Here is a 20669-nt window from a genome sequence, read left to right on the forward strand (position 1 = left end):
AGTACAGGTTCCCTTTAACTAAACTGTATCTAGGTGAATACATAAAAAATTCTGTTTTAGGCTGGCTTCACAACTAATATGGATGCGGCTCACAGCAGGGGCTCTGTGCGTTTCTGTTCTCCATTCTAGGGAAGAATCAGGCCCGAATTTTTGCCTGAATTCAGACCTGAAACTGAGCCAAAGACGCACAGGACCCCTGAGCAATGTGCACCACGGCTGTCCCAGAGATATTTGAACCAGCTCCATTGAGAGCCGGGTACACTGTCCTGTCATGCGAATTGGATGTGGGGAAACACGCATTCAATTCACATAAGCCCTAGTCTTCTATATTTATGCACATGTTTGGAAATGTTGCCTTGCTGAACTGTTGCCTTCTATATTTGCTACATTTTTATTCCCTCATCTATGACATCACACACACACACACATATATATACATACATACATACATACATACATACATATACATACATACATACACAGTATACACACACACACATATACAGCGTGTAAAATAAGTATTGAACACGTCACCATTTTTCTAGGTAATATATATTTCTAAAGGTGTTGTTGGCATGACATTTTCACCACATGTAACAACCCATGCAATCTATACATACAAAGAAACCAAAACAAATAAGTTCAGAAATTAGGTTATGTGTAATAAAATGATATGACACAGGGAAAAAGTATTACACAAATGAAGAAAGGGAGGTGCAAAAGGGAATGGAAAGCCAAGACACCAACTGAAATCTATCAGTAATTAGAAAGCAATCCTGCCCCTTTGTCAGTGCAAATAATATCAGCTGGTTTAGTCTCAACTGATGGCCTATAAAAAGGTGTCTCATTACCGAGGTGTCACACCAGAAACATCTCATGATGGTAAAAGCAAAGAGCTCTCTCAAGACCTTCACAATCTTATTGTTGCAAAACATACTGATGGCATTGGTTACGGAAGGATTTCTAAACGTCTGAATGTTCCAGTGAGCACTCTTGGGGCCAGAAGTGGAAGGAACATGATTTCACCATAAACTGGGCATGACCAGGTGCTCCTCCCAAGATTTATGACAGAGGAGTGAGAAGAATTATCAGAAGAGTTGTCCAAGAGCCAAGGATCACTTGTGGAGAGCTTCAGAAATACCTGGGTTTTGTTTCAAAGAAAACAAAAAGTAATGCACTCAACTGCCATGGCCTGTATGCACGCTCACCACGCAAGACTCCATTGCTGAAAAAGCATGTTGAAGCTCATTTAAAGTTTGCCGCACAACTTTTATCCCGCGTACAGACGATCTGACATTCCGACAACAAAACCCTGGATTTTTTTCCAATGGATGTTGGCTCAAACTTGTCTTGCATACACACGGTCACACAAATGTTGTTGGAAATTCTAAACATCAAGAACGCTGTGATGTACGAGGAGCCGAGAAAAATGAAGTTCAATAACCAGTGCGGCTCTTCTGCTTGATTCTGAGCATGCGTGGAATTTTGTGCGTCGGAATTGTGTACACACGCTCGGAATTTCCGTCAAGTTTTGTTGTTGGAAAATTTGAGAACCAGCTCTCAAACATTTGTTGTTGGAAATTCCGACAGCAAATGTCCGATTGAGCATACACACGGTCGGATTTTCCAACAAGCTCACATCGAACATTTGTTGTTTGAAATTCAGACCGCATGTACGCGGCATTAGACAAGCCTGTGAAATACTGGGAGGATATAGTCTGATCAGAAGAGACAAAAATTGAACTCTTTGGATGCCATAATACACACTGTGTTTGGAGGTCAAATGGCACTGCACATCACCCCAAAAAAACATACCAAAAGTGAAGTTTTGGGGGGGCTGTTTTTCAGCATCCGGTACTGGCAAACTTCACATCATTGAAGGAAGGATGAATGGAAAAATGTACCAAGACATTCTTGATAAAAATCAGCTGCCATCTACCAAGATGATGAAGATGAAACGAGGGTGGACATTTCAGAGAGACAATGATCCCAAACACAAAGCCAAGGAAACTCTCAATTGGTTTTTGAGAAAGAAAATAAAGCTGCTAGAATGGCCCATCCAAGCACCTGACTTGAATCTAATAGAAAATCTATGGAAAAAACAAAAGATCAGCGTTCATAGAAGAGGCCCACGGAACCTTCAAGATTTGAAGACTGTTTGTGTGGAAGAATGGGCCAAAATCACACCTGAGCAATGCATGCAACTATTTTTTCCATACAGAAGGCGTCATTAGCTGTCATTGCCAACAAAGGATTTTGTACAAAGTATTAAATAACTTTCAGTTAGCTTGTTCAATACTTTTTCCCTGTGTCATTCCATCTTATCACACATAACTTCATTTCTGAACTTATTTGTTTTGGTTTCTTTGTATGTATGGATTGCATGGGTTGTTACTGACATGTGGTGAAAATTGCACCTTTAGAAATACATTTACCTAGAAAAATGGTGACATGTTCAATAGTTATTTACCAGCTATATATATACATATATATATATATATATATATATATATATATATATACATACATATATACACAGTACACCCCAACAGATTTGTCAGAACACCTATTTTTCTTTCAGAATCAACATTTTCTATGGGACGCTAAACTACAAAATACTCCCACAAAAATTGACCATTGATTGCAACCAAGATTTCTTAATTTGCACACACAGAAAATTTTAGGAACATTTTCCTAACACATTCATTCAAGTTCATGTTGCAAAAATGAATACACCCCAATGAATGTCTTAGGAGCAAGGCTACATTTTAGACAACAAAATCCTAATCAACAAGAATTCAACTACAGGCGAGTCTGTTTATTCATTAAGCAGGTGTCCAGCAGACAGTTGATTAAAAAAGGGCATTACTTAAAGAAAACCCCTTTCCATTTAATGCTGGACATTTTTTTGGAGGGGAGGGAGTGGGGATTTTTGCAGAGAGGTAAAGTGTCGGAGAGAATTGCCTGCAGGTGGAATTGTGCACTCTCCTGATCCATACACTGTGTGTTACACACTCCTGACTGCTCACTCTTTTTGACTCCTACTACACATTACACACTCCTGACTCCATACATCCTGTGCATTACACATCCTGTCCCCTGCATTATGTTCACTACACACCTTGTCCCCTGCATTCTGTGCATTACATACTCCTGGACCCTGAATTTTGTGAATTACACACTCCTACCCCCTGCATTCTTTGCATTACATACTCCTGGGCACTGCATTTTGTGTATTACACACTTCTGTCCCTGCATTCTTTTTGTTTTGTACTCCTGACTCCTATTATGCATTATACACTCCTGTCCCCTGCATTCTATGCATTACGTAATCATGGACCCTGCATTCTATGCATTACATACTCCTGTCCCCTGCATTCTGTGCATTACGCATTTATGACCCCTGCTCTTTGTGTATTATGCACTCCTAAACCAGCCCTGACTACAGCACTTTGTGTGTTCCAAACTCCTGATTCTTGAACGCATAGCATTACACACCCTGGACCCCTGCATTTTGTGTTTTGTATTCCTAAATTCAACACTGACTGGAGCACTCTGTGTGTTACATACTCATGACCCTTGTACTCTGTGCCTTACAGACTCCTAAACTTCATACATTATATTGTACATTACATACTTCTCACCAAAGTGTTCATTGTTTCAACATTTGCTGGTTGCTAACCAATTGCTATTTTAACGAAGTTCTTTAACCACTTCTGGAACTGCCCCGGATATTTACTGCAGTGGGGCGGCCCTTCAACCACACCTGTACATGATTTTGTTTGCCGAGTCTGGGGAGTGTGCACGCGGTCCGCTGCCGGTGGCCTGCTCCCATGGTGTTTGGACACAGCGGGGGCCAATCAGTGGGTCTGGCGGACCCAATGTCCACTGGGACCCCTTCGATCTTTCTTGAGGCAGACAGAACATCGGTCTGCTTATCTAAACAAGGAAGATCCCCGTTCTGTCAGAGGGGAAGATGGAAATCTTGTCTTTCTGCTAGGCAGGAACACGGATCTCTGTCTTTCCCCAGTCAAACCCACCCCCCCCTCCACAGTTAGCAAGCACTCCCAGGGAACACATTTAACCCTTTGATCGCCCCTGATGTTAACCCCTTCCGTGCCAGTGTCAATAGTACAGTGACAGTGTATTTGTTTGCATTGAGTACTGTATTGGTGTCACTGGTCCCCAAAAAGTGACACTTAGTGTGAGATTTGTCCACCGCAATGTCGCAGTCCTGCTAAAAATCGCAGATCGCCGCCATTTCTATTAAAAAAATTAAAAATAAAAATTCCATAAATATATCACATAGTTTGTAGACACTATAACTTTTGTGCAAACGAATCAATATACGCGTATTGGGATTTTTTTTTACCAAAAACATGTAGCAGATCATATATTGGCCTAAATTGATGAAGAAATTTGATTTTTACATTTTTTTTATTGGATGTGTTTTATAGCAGAATGTAAAAAATATTGTTTTTTTTTTCAAAATAGTTTCTTTTTCTTTATAGCGCAAAAAATAAAAACCGCCGAGGTGTCAAATACCACCAAAAGAAAGCTCTATTTGTGGGAAAAAAAGGACATCAATTTTATTTGGGTACAGTGTCACATGACCGCGCAATTGTCAATTACAGTAACACAGCGCCGTATCGCAAAAAATGGCCTGGTTATGCAGAAAGGTTAATCTCCCAGAGCTGGAGAGGTTAAGGTAGGCTCAGACAAAGTGTGTGTGTGCAAATCTATATTTAACGAAAGCTTTTTTTTTTTTTAAATAATTGTGCTGAGGTTTACATGTGTCTGTGAGACTCTTGCTTATGGCTTAGTAACCAAAATGTATTTTATAGGTACAAGCAAACCCACGATAGTAGTTCTGCAGCACATCAAATGTGCAAGGGAAAGGGGGCCCACTGTGCCCTGAAACACACTGCCCACATAAAGTAAATAAAAATAAGTCAACTCCATTTTACTGGGGCCTGGCCCTAAGTGGCAGTACCATCATCTATTGAACTTTTTCTTTATTTGTGGGGCACAGGCAATGGTCAGGCTGCATTTGCCGATATGAAGCCACCCACAGTCACTGGCAGCCCTGGCTGGCGAAGTGATATGCTCTCAGTAAATCCAGAGGCGGGACTGTGCTGAGAGCGTCTATGCTCAGATTGGGTGTAATGCCATCATGTTGTAGAGGGCTGGTATGCAGCAGGCATCATTAGAAAATTGTGCAGTTTTTTTTCTGGTAAGATAATCTAATGTTATGTCTATAGTAAGGTGAGGTAAGGATGCTTTCAGACTAATGCGGTGTGGTTTTCCCACACTATGGGTAAAGTGCAGTGTACCTGCGGTTTTTTTTTTGTAAGGGGTTAGCTGCGCTTTGCCATAGACTTCTATTATGTCCCAAAGTTTTGATTCACTTTCTGAAAGCGCACCAGAATGACACTTTCAGTTTCTGGCTTCAGAAAGTGCACCGAACCATTGAAAAATAATAGAAGTCTATGGCAAAGTGCAGCTAACCAACATGAAAACCGTGGGTACACTGCACTGTACCCATGCTCCACCATAGCAGTGTGAAAGCAACCTACTGGGGGAGGGAAGCATTTTTTATGGGTACAGGAAGGCTTTTGTTTTAATTTAACCTTTAACCTTTAGGTCTGTCCCACTGTAAACACAATTTGGCCACACCCACCATTCATGGCTTTGGGCTTTGGGTGCACTATGCAATAGGCTTCACACACCTATGGCTATGATTGAGTCCAGAATTGCAGGAAATGTGTAAATGGTACTTTTGTGTACTTCATGTTCAGCTAAATGTTTGAATGAAGGATGAAGTGAAGGACTGTTCCAGTGCATGAGTAGCAATGTTTTCGTGACCTCTGGAGCAGACAGTAAGCCAATGACCTACTGAGCCAAGCAGAAACATATACATACAAACTGACCACAAGATGTAAGGAGGATCAAAGAGTTTCTTAAAGTGCTCCCTCTCTCTTTTGTAAAGAGTGTTGGTGAAATGTCCTTAGCAACACAGGGGCACACAGAAAGTCTTTTTGAAATCAAGATCTCACTTTGGGCCCATAACCTTTTCAGTCCACTAAATACAGACATTTGTCTTGAACAATTTTGGAAACTTGAAAACAGGTTGAGAAACAGGTCAAGAAATGGGTATACTTATAGAGCAGTTATTCCAAACTTTCTAGGCAACTTGGATGATTTGCTCAAGCACTGCATATAGTCCAATGAGGTGAGGATTCAAACTTGAAATAAAAAATGGTCTAATATGGATATTTCATGTACATAATAAATCATATCTTCAGAGCAGTGCTTTCCAACCTCAACCCACAAGTTCCCCCAACAGCACATGTTTTTAGGATTGACTTCACTTTGCAGAGGTGTTTTAAATCAATGTCAAAGGCTTCGTACTTATGACATCTATTTTATCTAAAGGAAATTGCTAAACATGACCAGTTAGCGGCTCCTAAGGACTTTGGTTAGGGATCTACTATCCTCAAACATATCATGAAGCTGTTGTGAAGACATTGTTTTTATTGGCAATTTCAAGTATCTAACAAAGGATATTTGTCTAATAAGATCTTAATATTGCCCAGGTTCACAGCTAATACAGCTTCATTCTAAACTTCAGGATTCAGTCTTCATACAATGCAGACTGGTGATAATTGCAATGATTCACAAATAAGGTTGCCATTCAAAATCTATTCAAGGAAGGAACATAAGTATGTGGAAACTGCTCCAGCTCCTGCCTGATCCCGATACACTGAGTTTGTTCACTGGACCTAGGGTGGTAGGTCAAGAAGTAATCAATGTCAATATCTGGTAATCTATACACGATTCTACCAAAAATTGTGAGGTAATGTAAAAGCTTCAATTAAGTCAGGAATCCCATGAAGACACATCAAGAAAATACATTGAGCTAGACCATAAGAAAAGTAGTTTTGGTTCTAAGTATAGATTTAAATGTACTAGTTTATTTGATGTCTTCCTTTAACTGTGCACCACCAGAAGATTTTTAAAATCAAATTAAAGATAAAAGATTAAAATAGGTGCCCTGATATTCAGAATTATGCTCCCACCCAAGGACCTTAGGACACTCCAAACAACAAAGCCCATCAAAGTTATCTGAACCTTCTGCAAGTACTAGAGATAATCATGATCTGCATTAAATTGTCTCTCTTGTACATAGTGCCACTCATTCAGTGTAACTGATTGGCTTTGACTGAAGCTAATAGTCTCTGCATAAATTATATTTCTGTAGATATACCCACATATACAGAAACTGTCAAAGGGTTTAATTCTGCAGCAAATTCCAAAAAGGAATGTACGGTGTACGGCATAGATCTGATGAAGTATGGTAAAAGCAGTCTAAATAATGCAGTTGTAATTTTCTCCAAAACCTAAAATGCTCCTGCCAAACAAAGTTTAAACTGAGTTTTTGGTGATATGGGTAATGGTTTTGAAGGAACAAAAGAAGTAGTGTAGACCTTAATAAACTGCCAATCCACTTATTTTCCTTAGGGCTTTCCTGAAAGCAGTTATCCATGTTAAAACAAAGGGATCCAAACACATATTTAGTGCAGGGAAGAAAAGTGCATCTAATTTTCCTTGATTATGAATTTCAGGCATCAGCGTGTTAGACATAGTTACATTGGTTCAGGTTGGACCAATGAAACCATGTATATAACATACATGGCCGATGTCGCTGTAAGCTGGAAATCACTAAAGTAGACACTGCTACTTTAGTGATCTCCACTTGCTGAGTGGCCAGCCTGATGCATTTTGAATACAGGAGGTCGCCACTCAGAGGTCAGCCACCTCAGGTCGGCCACTTCAGAGAATACTTTTCATTTTCTAAATGAATGCAACGCATTCTCTAAATGGTGCCCACGCTGAGCGGCCAACCTCTGTATTCACAAGGCATCAGACTGGCTGCTCAGCCACAGGACCAAAAAGCAAGTAGAGATCACCAAATTATCCATGTCTACTTCAGTGATTCCCAGCTTCCAGCACCATTGGCCAGGTATGTCATATATTATACATGTAACTATGAATAACATGCCAATGCCTGGAATTATTCTTTAACACATTCTTTCAAATATTGCTAGAAGATAGCCACTAGAGTTTTGTTATTCCAAGTTAACTCAAAAATAGAATTGCATGAATTCACCTCATACTGCCTCACAAAAAGTGCACCTTCCATTACTGTAAGATCTGAGCGGTATCTGAGGCCATATTCCTCAAAACCTTCTGACATTTTGCCAGAAATGCCAGTAGCTCACAAAGACACAGTGTGAGGCCAAGAAAAGATTCTTTGCACAGGACAAGAAAATTATTTAATGACAATTTCGTTCAGTCTTAAAAGTAATTTCCAAAATGAAGTCCAAACTGAATTTATCAATGTATAAACCCCAATCAAGCCTTAGAAATGCCATTCAAAAAATCAGTGGAGGTATGTCGAGTTAAGGAGATACAACTAGAGCAGTAGCTATAAGGATAAGGATGAGCTACAGGGAGACATGGAGCTTTCCCAAACCTACAGGGTTTTAAAACTAAAGTTTAAAGTGCTTATTTTGTTTCTTTCACTTGTTCCACCCTCTCTCCTCTCCTTATCAACATGCTACCAATTTTTTTTTAAATTAAAACCTTTTCTGTATTCAATACATACCTTATTTTAGACTCAGTGATGTCATTACTGGGTGTCCATGCTTCTCTATGCAATGCAGGCAGATCATTGCTAGTGGGAGGAGCCAGCAGGTTGCAACATAGCTTCCTAAAAACATTACAGCACCCTGCCTCAGTCCACTTCTCAATAGCCCTGCAAGATCTAGAGATAGAGGCTTTACATTTAAGTAATATTACTGAAGGTGCTAGGGGTGGGGATAAATTCAGGGGCCTTTCATCATTTTTGAGCATTTTTACATTGGGGCTGAGGAAGTGTACCCAAGACTGTTCAAACACCAGCTTCGGGTAATATTTGTCAGTATTTGTGAGCCCTTGTGACAATGTCATAGAATAGCTGTGCTCCTATAATATAAGAGAACTGCTGGATCAAACTATAACTCCCTTTTCTCCTATATATTTTTTCACAGTTATATCAAACATTTAAAATGTCTATTCCATTAAATGAAAGTTGCTTGAGGAAAAATAAGCAAAAGTTGCCTATTACTGCCTTTTATCTACATGAACATTGGGGCTCTCCCAGCTGCCCAAATACACATACTGTAAGAACAACTGTAGCTTTGAAGACTTACAGGTCTATCTGTGTATATGTCGTATAATGTAGATATGAGCATTGATATAATGGCATTATATGGATACTGAAGCCATTTCTTGTGTGTGTTACAAAAATACCATATATCCTTAATCATCAACAATTATAATAATCAAAATACATTATTTGTTGTAACTATAGATCATCTGGTACATAGATAAGGTATTAATAACTGTGATACACATAATTTAGAATAATGATGTCAGGATTAGCTAATAGAATTTTGCAATGATGAAAAGTATTTTTACTAACAGTTAAAGTACAACTCTGGGATTCACCCCCTCCCATCACCCCTCTATCTGATCATTGGGATGAACAGAAAAAAAACCTGCAAATCCTATTTTTCACTTACATTAGGGTCCAGTCACATGATCATCCAGCGCCGGGTCTTTCTCTTCTCTGTTTACTTCATGCTGGGGTCCTTCTTCAGGGTTTCCACATCACTGCCTAAATGACATGGACAATTCTCATTGGCCTGGGAGGCGGAGAGGTCCTCTTAGGTTGCAGAGCAGATCTGACGTCAGGCCAAGAGAAGTGAAGGGGGCCAGCTGGGAAGGGTTAATTTGCAGCATTGAGCTAACAGTCCCCACAGACAGAAACTGCGTTAGCGTGGGAGGACTCAGGAGAGTAAAACTGACTTCACAGTCAGTAAGGACATAATAAACACCTTGCAGAATGAGCTAGAGGGGGTTGGGAAGGAAGGATGTTGAAATCCTTTTGTGTATATCTGTTTTATAAGTGGAAAAATACTTGTTGACTTTGTCAGAAATTCAGAACTGTCCAGTGTCTTGTGCACACTTCCTGTGTTATCTCAAGCAACCTTCCAGCTACACAATAATTAATCTTTATGCTGTACAGAAAAGGATTGGGGGATGATTAAAGAATTTAGCAAAAGACAACTGGGCAGGGTTGACACTATTCAGTCCCCCAAAATATTGTGTATTGTCAGCATTCAATAGGAAATTAGAGGCTGGGTGCATTTCTGACAAACCAACAAGTATTTTCTGTTCTTGCAAGGTCTTAGAAGGGATAAAACATGTGGTAATGTGCATGTATTACAGAGATGTACTAAATGTGTTTTTTACTTTGCCCAGACATACACTTTACTGTTTTGTTTTTATTCTCCCCCAAGGTAATATAGACTTTACTTTTATCAGTGGCACTACGGTTTTTGCAAGACCAGACATAAACAAAGAACCAAGATCAAAGAGAAAACCACCAGCACACAGATCTCTGGCTAACAGGCAGTTATAGGTAGCCCATCCATTCTGCGAGAGTGACAAGTAGCACATTGCTTTATACACAGTAGAAACTAACACTCATGAAAGGCTCATGAAAGGCAGCTAATGACCTTTTAAAATAATCCACTTCGACTAGTTACTGTATCTCTTATCTGCTATGACAGGTATACAAGTTCACAATTATCGTTTGACATTACAGGTGAATGGAACAAGCATGATGATCTAGATTATAAATCCATCAAGTGTTGCAGTGGGTGCTTAGTTATGCTATTATATTACAGTTATGTGATAGAAAAACAGCAATCCATTGCCTAGATATACAGATAAGAGTGAACAGAAGAACAGAGGCATACAAATTAAACACAGAATTTAACAAACTTGGGCTATATAAGAATGATTGCTAGTATGATTTCAATGAGAATGATTTATTTGCCCATAACAACGCATCAGAGCTGTAACATTACTCGTTAGTGGCTTGATTCGTTGCTATAGGAAACATGGCCACTTTCCTTTTAGGTTTTTCAGATGTACTATATCAGTTGCTAGCACAGTAACTTTATATATTATCTGATGAAATGTATGGGCCATATAGAAGAGGATAAAGTGGGTGAGTTTATTATAACTAGGTCAAAAAACGCAGATAAGGAATGAAAACTAAACACTTGAATAATTTGTAGTGAAACATAACAATGACACACAAGCAGACTGTGGCATGTAGGCAACAGCAAAATGGCACTACAGGTTTACATTGTCATAACCATCATCAACTGGTGCATGCACTGGACACTTACAAGTGTTGGGTTTAAGGATGCTGCTGGCAAGAGTTTGTCCTGATGGGCCAGACATGGAGAAGACAGATATGCAATCATCATCCTGTGAGCAACCAGCTTGGATGGCTCGGAGGTAGCTGTGACTGCGCATTCGAAAACAGCCAGGGAGATCCAAGGCTTCTACGGCATGAGATTCCACTTCACTGAAAACGGATTCACATGTAGCTCCTGACTGGTGGTTTATCTCACCCTTAATCTGGAGAGTAAAAAAGACTGGAATCACCACAAAATCTTATGTTTCACCACAGATTTAGATTGCCACATGAATTCATTATTTTTATGTTGCTGTAAATTATTTTATAATGAATATTGTGGAAATAACCTTAACATCAAATAAAAAATATCTTTAAGCCATCTGTATTTAGCTTCACTAGAATCATCTCACTTTTTTAGTTGAGAGTTAATTGTAAGAATACCTGTAATCTGATCTGTTGAAAATCATTTTGTGATCTTGTTATCAGTTATTGCTTTAAACTCTAGAGATAATATCTGAAATGATTGTCTCATAATTTCACAAACATGGGTTTGACAAGTATGTTTTTCTGAGTATAAAAGTTGCTTCAGGTAATAATGTAATCATATTTTTGCACACCCAATAATATTGAAATATGTGACATAGATGATGGAATAAAGAAACCGGTAACATGAACACTATAAGAAGAGGGGCAATAGCTGGAAGAATATATCAAGATTATTATTGGATATTCTTTCACTAAATCTCTGAGTTGTTTAATACTAGCTACTGTCCCTGAAGATCACAATATGTAAACTCCCAAAAAACAAAAGCTTGCAAATAATATTGTATTTGAGCAGTAATGCCATACACACTGCCACAGTCATCTAAATACTGCTTTCACCTTTGAGTTGACATTAAACTCTGGTTTAAAAAGTACATTCTATTCATGTATGTATTCTTAACTAAAAAAGTATCTTCTATTGCTCCTGGCCTCCTCTAGGTCTTGTTTTTTTTTTCTTTTGCTGTAATCCAACTTCTTGTTGGAGAGTGGCTACATTCATTCTCCATGGTCCCACTGCATGTATGAACATAGCCACCCTCTATTGCTTGCTCCAAAGATAGGCTAAGAACTGTGTGAACTATGAGAATTCTAATTTGCATAGAGCAGTACACATGGCTGCAACTAACATGCACTTCTTATTCCAAGAAAACAGACATGAGGGGGAAAGAAGAGCACACAGAGTACATTACAAGGAGGCAGAAAACACAGTAAGAAACACAATCATGAAAAATAGATTATAGGACTATTAAGTAGTAGATGTGTATGAGTTATTTACAGAACAATGATATCATTTAGTGTCACTTTAAGTGTGCACGAGAGCAGTGGCTCTCTCTCCTTAGGCCCCTTTCACACATGTGGACTGTTTGTCCATTTGGACCGTTTGTCCATTTTTCATCCATCCGTTGACAGATGAAAAATAGACATTGATGCATCTCTATGAAAAACGGATGTAATTGGATGATCAATAGGGAAAATATTGGGTGCAAAGTTGGAAGAAAAATCTTTCCCATAAATATCCTAAAATGAAGGGAGTTAATGGGAGATGGGGATTTTTTGATGTGCCCAGATAATGGTAATTACTCACAAATGGTCCATAAAAAAAAAAATACATTGTAAAAAACCTTAAAAGCAATAGAGGTAAACATCCTCTGAAGAACATATTGTATATTCCACTTTAACATACAGTACAAGAGTTCCACATATAAATCCCAAGAGGTGTATCAATCTGGATCAGCGCCCCAGGGTGAGGGCTTCTTCAGGATCCACTGTTCAGATATTTTGAAAGCTAATAGCTTGCAAAAGATAGAAAGCACTGTGATAGGTATAAAAAATACACCTTAAATAGTCTAAAATGTGCTGTGAACCACAGCAGGTATATTGTAGGAATCGTGAAACATGTAGGGGTAAACATTGAGTGGAAGCCATCAAGTGAATACGTGCATTTAAAACCACTGTTTTACTGTGTTTTACAGCCACTATGTGAACACACTGCAAAGTATATTCCCATGGGCAACAAGTTTAAAAGGCTAAAAATAAAACCTATGTGGCTCACATCCAAAGTTAGAAAAGCTATAAATAATAGGAAAAGAGCTTTAAAAAAATATAAAAATTAAGGAACACGTGTGCCAAAGAATGTAACAGAATTTGTAAAAAGGAAATAAAGAAAGCAAAAATTCTAAACAAATGTCAGATTGCAAAAGATAGCAGGACAAACCCCAAAAAATTCTTCAAATATATTATTTAAATAAATAGGTCAAGTCTGGGCATGTAGGCCCTTTACAAAAAAATCTAGAGTGGGTGACAGGGAAAAGGAGAAGGAAAATTCATTTAATACCTTCTTTAGCTCTGTGTATACAAAGGAGCATGGAGGAGCTCATGTCCATAATGGGGATGATATTGACACAAATGAACTAAGGCTCAAAATGTATATGGTCCAGAAATATTTAGACAGAATAAAGGTGAATAAAGCACCTGGACCAGATGGCATACAACCACAGATTCTAAAAGAATTGAGCTCTGTCATTTCAAAGCCATTGTTTCTAAATTAAACTCTTTAATGACTGACATAGTACCACTGGATTGGCGTAAGGCCAATGGGGTGCCTGTATTCAAAAATGCATAAAAGTCTTTACAAAGTAACTATAGACCTGTTAGTTTAACGTCTATAGGCGGGAAGATACTGGAGGGTTTAATAAAAGACCACATAGATAAGCTCTTGCTGGAAAAAATATTTTAGGTAACAGACAGCATGGATTCATTAAAGAAAGAAGTTGTCAGACAAATCTGATTTCTTTTCATGAGTAGGTATGTAAAACCTTGGACAGAGGGGTGGCTGTGGACGTGCTATACTTGGATTTTGCAAAAGCGTTTGACACAGTTCTCCACACATGGCTAATGTGTCTACAGGCTTAGAAAAATCAGTTTGTATATGGATAGAAAAATGGCTAAAAGACCGAATTCAAAGAGTAGTGGTTAATGATTCATACACTGAATGGTCTAAGGTTATTAGTGGTGTACCACAAGGTTCAGTTTTAAGACCCTTTTTAATATATTTATAAATGATATAGGCTCTGGGATTAAAAGTACCATTTCAGTCTTTGCGGGTGACACCAAGCTATGCAGGGGAATAACATCCTTACAGGATGTCTCCAACTTACATGCTGACCTCAGGCAACTATGTGTCAAATGAGGTTTAATGTTGATAAATGTAAAGTTATGCACTTGAGAGGGCTACAAACATGCATGCATCATACATACTAGGGAGATTCCATGGTGGAGAAGGGTTTGGGTGTCCTGATAGATCATAAGCTTAATAATGGAGTGCAATGCCAAGCTGCAGTTTCCAAAGCAAGCAAAATCCTTTCTTGTATTAAGGGAAGCATGGACTGCAGAGAGAGAGATATCATTTTGCCCCTGTACAAATCATTATTAAGACCTCATCTGAAATATGCAGTTCAGTTTTGGGCACCAGTTCATAAAAAGAATATTGGGGAAGTGGAGAAAGTGCAGAGAAGGGCAACCAAACTGATAACAGGCATGGAGAAGCTCAGCTATGAGGAACGATTAGCTAAACTGAATTTACTCTCTCTTGAGAAGAGGGGATTAAGGGGGGATATGATCGATATGTATAAATACATAAATGGTACATATAGTGAAGTTGGTGTTGAGTTATTCACTTTAAGGTCATCATAGAGGGCAAGGGGGCACTCTTTACATCTGGAGGAAAAGAGGTTTCACCTCCAAATACGCAAAGGCTTCTTCGCAGTAAGTGTGGAATAGACTGCCTCAAGTGGTGGTTCTGACCAGCTCAGTAGATTGTTTTAAGAAAGGCCTGGATTCTTTCCTAGATACACAAAATATAACTGGATACTAATATTTATAGGTAAAGTGGATCAAAGGTATATCCGATTGCCTCTTGGGGGACCAGGAAAGATTTTTTCAAATTGGATCATGCTTCATTGTGTTTTTTTGCCTTCCTCTATTGGTTGAACTAGATGGACTAGTGTCTTTTTTTAAACCAGACTAACTATGTAACTATGTTGGCATAATGCACCTACAGGCCATTGTTCAAAGCAACAGTACAAATGTATACAGCACCAAAAGTTTGATGGTGAAGACAGTGAAACTTGTTTGGAAAGAACACAATCCATGAGGTATGCACAGGGGAGCAGAAAACTTACTGTTTATTTAGTCTTAGCTTAAAGATGCGCATTTTTCAAAAAGCTTGAAAAATTAATTAATAGTGAACATGTGGGCTGGAGATGTGTGAGATGAGAGGATGAAAGCTGTTTTCAAGTTTCTAGCCACTGAGCATATAATCATATTAGGAAAAAATAATTTTGAGAGGACATCTTGTCCTGCACAAAGATTAATTTTAGTCTGCAGCTGACCATACAATCTCATTTAGATCCCCATGAATGATGTAGTGCAGGGGCCTGCCTGATTTGATACAAATAAATGGAATATATAGGTTTGTCCACAAATTACAAAGTTTTGGTAAATGTCAAGGTGACTGTACAGAGATTTTGCAATTAGATAGTATAGAGTGCTTAAGTCCTTTCTGAGAATGCAGATAGGAAGTGGAAAAGGCATATTGGAAGTTTCAGAATAATGATGTCATAAGTAGTCAAAAAATAAACTGATTGAATGTCTATAATTTACAGTAAGCTGACATACTGTAAATAGGTAAAAACAGCTTTATGCCATTATTTTCATTGGCAACCCAAGAGATCTTAAACCCTGCATGTGCAAATGACAGTTTCCAGTTGTGAAGATGGAGCTCTGACACCCCCATTCCTCAATAGCCTTTAGAGCAGAGTGCATTGAGCTCTAACTTCGGACCTGGAAGTTAGTGGTGTTTAAATACTGACATACAGGAGGCTTCCAGAACACTGAAGATAAATAAAGGAATGTGTGTGGCTGTTTTTTATCCCCTTATGCTAGCTGAATACGTTGGACATATTGCTGGTTAATATATAGTATATGGATTACATCAGGTGTAATGTACTGTCAATTCTTGCCAAAATTTTCAGTGAACATATGGTACAAAGATAGACTGGTGAAATCTATCTATAAATAGTTTTGTTGGAAAATGGAGAAATGTTATTGAGTTCACCCTTTAAAGGCAATATAATGTAGAGAAAATGTGTTAAATATCAATTTCACCTTACTGTTTCTGGAATGCACATGCTTTATGGGCCCATGTGGAAAAATGTAAAAAAAATTGTATTCATGTGTTGCCACTCCTAATTTCTCAGTATGGCATAATGAAACAGGTCAGAGGAAAAAAAATTTATGATTGTGAGAAGCTGTTCTAAGGCTTAAACATGTTTTACCTTAATGTATTTCTTGCATTAAGGTAAAAAATGTTTAGGTAGAAATATGCCCCCCTCCCCATCCTTACATAAGCCCTTACTCGATTCAGGGCTGTGTCCATCTGTAGCGGTGCCATTGGCTCCTGCTGCTGTCAGTCAAATCCTATAATGGGGGGCGGGAGGTGAGGCTAAGCCGCGCTGTATGTGTTTATGGATGCAGGCAGCGTTGCTCAGGATTGTGACCCACAGGTGTGCCACAATAGGAAGCAGCTTTTGTATGGTGGCACAACAAGAAGAGGAGCCAGGAGCGCCATTGGGTGACCCAAGTAGAAGAGGTTTGGGGCAGCTTCATGCAAATCCATTGCACAGAGCAGGTAAGTATACAGTAAACCTGTTTGTTTTAAAAAAAAAAAAAAGTTTACAATCACTTTAATTCAGAGCTTCTTGGTCAGAATAACAGCCAAGCAATTAGCATTTTCAGAAGAAGAGATCAAATGGCATCTTTCCCCTCACAGGACAGGTTTCCTTTAAACAATATCCTGCTCTTCCATTTAGCAATATTTTTTTTTATAAAGATTTGTCCATTAAAGTGGCTGTAAACCGTCACATACAGTGCTGTGAAAAAGTATTTGCCCCTTCCCGTTTTTATTTTTTTTTTACATTTTTCTCACACTTAAATGATTCAGATCATCACACAAACTTTAATATTACACAAAGATAACCCGAGTAAATGCAGTTTTTAAATAATTATTTCATTTATTAAGGGAGAAAAGCTGTTCAAACCTGCCTGGTCCTATGTGAAAAAGTAACTGCCACCCCCCCCCCCCCTCCATGCTGAATCATGAATGAACGGTAATTAACCACAATTTTTTGGAAAACTGAGTTAAAATTCACTTGCCACACCCAGGCCTGATTACAGCCAGACCTGTTGAATCAAAAAATCACTTAAATAGAAGCTGTCTGACAAAGTGAAGCACGCTAAAATATCTCAAAAAGCAAGACATCATGCAGTGATATAAAGAAATTCAAGAACAGATGAGAAACAAAGTCATTGACATGTATAAGTCTGGAAAGGATTAAAAAGCCATTTCTAAGGCTTTGGGATGCCAGTGAATCATGGTGAGAGCCATTATCCACAAATGGAGAAAACTTAGATCAGTGGTGAACCTTACCAGAAGTAACTGGCCAACCAAAATGACTCCAAGAGCACAACGACGACTCATCCAGGAGGTCATAAAAGAACCCAGAACAACATCTAAAGAACTGCAGGCCTCACTTGCCTCAGGTAAGATCAGTGTTCATTATTCAACAATAAGAAAGAGACTGGGCAAAAATGGCATCCATGGGAGAGTTCCAAGGCCAAAGCCACTGCTAACCAAAAAGAACACAAAGGCTCATCCCACATTTACCTATTATTCTATTAACAAGAACATAATACCAACTGTCAGACATGGTGGTGGTAGCGTGATGGTCTGGGGGTGCTTTGCAGCTTCAGGACCTGGAGAACTTACAATAATTGATGGAACCATGAATTCTGAGCTTTCCAAGAAAATCCTAAAGGAGAATGTCCGACCATCAGTTTGTAACCTCAAGCTCAAGTGCACTTGGGTTATGCAGCAGGACAATGATCCGAAACACAACAACTAGTCCACCTCCAAATGGTTCAAACAAAGCAAAATGTAGGTTTTGGAGTGGCCTAGTCAAAGCCTGTACTTAAATCCAATTGAGATGCTGTAAAAACAATTCTGCAAAGAAGAGTGGGCCAAAATTGCTCCACAGAAATGTGAAAGACTCATTGCCAGTTATAGCAAACGCTTGATTGCAGTTGTTGCTGCCAAGGGTGGCACAACCAGTTATTAGGTTTAGGGGGCAATTACTTTTTCACATAAAGCCAGGCAGGTTTGGACAGCTTTTTTGCCTTAATAAATGAAACCATCATTTAAAAACTGCATTTTGTATTTACTCGTGTTATCTTTGTGTAATAAAATTTATTTGATGATCTGAGTCATTTAAGTGCATACAAAAAAATATACAAAAAAATAAGAAAGGGGGCAGATACTTTATTACAGCATTTGAACAGCCTCAAATGATACAGAGAAATGAAACAAATCTCCCTACATAAGTTTTACATGTATATCTGCAGTCTTCAGCTTTATATAGTGTTTAGAAAGTGCACATCCTGTTAGAATTTTCTCTTCCTGATTCACCTGTGGGTGTGGATACTTGCCATACACTGGGAGACAGCTGATTGGAGTAAAGGCACACACCCCCTCTCTACATAGACAGAGACTTGCAGAGCTGTACTGTGAATAGACTAGCTCTCTTCTAATCTATTTATAGCACCCACCCTGGCACAAAATTCAGGCTGGTTTTATCACAGTTGTTGGAGAACTTGTCAGAAGTTATCATGCTGATAATAGAAGAATGGAGCAGGGGAAAGCCACATGACTTAGAGCTTTGGAGAGAGATAAGAAAACACTACCAATATATGTGTCCAGCTCAAATTTCATGAATCGGGTTTACATCCACTTTAAACATCATTACCCAAGAATGAACGTGAAATAAGATGACCAGATTTTGCATAAAGCTGCTTTAATTGCGTACAGAGTGCCCATATTTTCCATATTTTTTCCTCCATATTTTGACTCATTACATGACTCTAATTACTCTGCAAAAAAGGCAGTAAGAGAAGAAAAATAATATACAAATTGATGTGCATATACAATATAGTGCAATTTATATGTAACAAAGAAAACCTGTAAATTTAACTATATCAATAAATAAAGTCCAGAATGCTTTGACACTCTATTACAGAGCAGTCCAAACAAGCTTGTTATATGGCCAGGCTTCCACCATAGAACCACCCACAATCTCCACTTCAGGTCAGGACTCACGGATCACCCTCTGGTTCAACAGTGTATCATAATTAAAAGAAAAAACAATAGTGTAAAACTGATAAAAAGTGCTTCTCATTTATTTAAACCAAGTAACCTAATTTAAAAAGCATTAAAAACAACACATACGTGAATCGCGGCCGGTCCCAATAGAGGGGCGGTCCGCTTCCAGGTTCACAGAGTGTGATGATGTCCCAAGCTTAGACTCTGCTCATTTTGACTGCTCTGTAATAGGGGATAAAAGTGTTCTGGTAAGCAAGAGCCATTTAGTGCTTTGTGGAGGTACACATTGGTGTATGAATATTTGGACATATTCTGAAGATTTCACACCATTCACATTTGGCACTTTATTGGACTTTTTTCACTGTCACTGGACTTTATTGATATAATTGAATTCACTAGTTTTCTTTGCTATTTATAATTGATACTGTATTGTATACGCGCAGCACTTTCATGTATTAGCTGTCGTGACCGATTTATATATGTTGGTGTGCTTGCTGCTATATATTCTTGTTACGTTTTCACTTTTAGCGAAGGATTTCTCCAATTAAGAGAAGAAAAATGGCTGATCCACTTTAAAGGAAAATACAGTGAAACTAAGCAATTTATTATTTCGAATAAACAGAAGACTTTTAACTAATGAAGGAGGTAACACTAAAATACTGTAATGATAATTTCAAACAATAAAATGCCAAAATATGCTTTATGCGTGCAAAAATAAATCTTCCTATAAATAAAGTGTAATGTACCTATAGTTTAGGAACAGCAGCACATTCAACAGAGATTTACATACCTGAGTACACTTGTAAAAGTCCTATTTTTCATGCACATTCATGCAAACAGATTGTACTGTAAACTAGGCTGGATGTCATTATATCTAAATACACGTGTTATATGCTGAAGACTGCAATTTCAACAAAAAAAAAAAAAAATGTTCATTCCATAATGTAAAAATGCAGAAGGGGATTTTAGTCATTACAAATTCAGCAAAATGGCGTGTTAGCAAACTGGGCAGCCCTGCAAGCGTGAGAAGGTTAGTTAATGATACATGCCGCTTTCACAGAGGCTTAAGAAGATGCAGAAGAAAAAGCAAAGCAG

General features: G+C 38.5%; 1 protein-coding gene across 7 annotated transcripts in view; it reads right to left on the minus strand.

Annotated features, from left to right (window-relative positions):
* Positions 1–20669, minus strand: part of DLGAP3 (DLG associated protein 3) — a 623552-nt gene that overhangs the window by 174695 nt on the left and 428188 nt on the right. For all 7 annotated transcript variants that reach the window (XM_073615583.1, XM_073615577.1, XM_073615578.1 and 4 more), the window contains one exon: positions 11307–11541. In XM_073615583.1, coding sequence (XP_073471684.1) covers positions 11307–11541 — 235 coding nt within the window. The remainder of the gene's footprint in view (positions 1–11306; positions 11542–20669) is intronic.

The sequence above is a fragment of the Aquarana catesbeiana genome, linkage group LG02 (assembly GCF_042186555.1).
Source record: "Aquarana catesbeiana isolate 2022-GZ linkage group LG02, ASM4218655v1, whole genome shotgun sequence".
In the NCBI taxonomy this organism is placed as follows: Eukaryota; Metazoa; Chordata; class Amphibia; order Anura; family Ranidae; genus Aquarana; species Aquarana catesbeiana.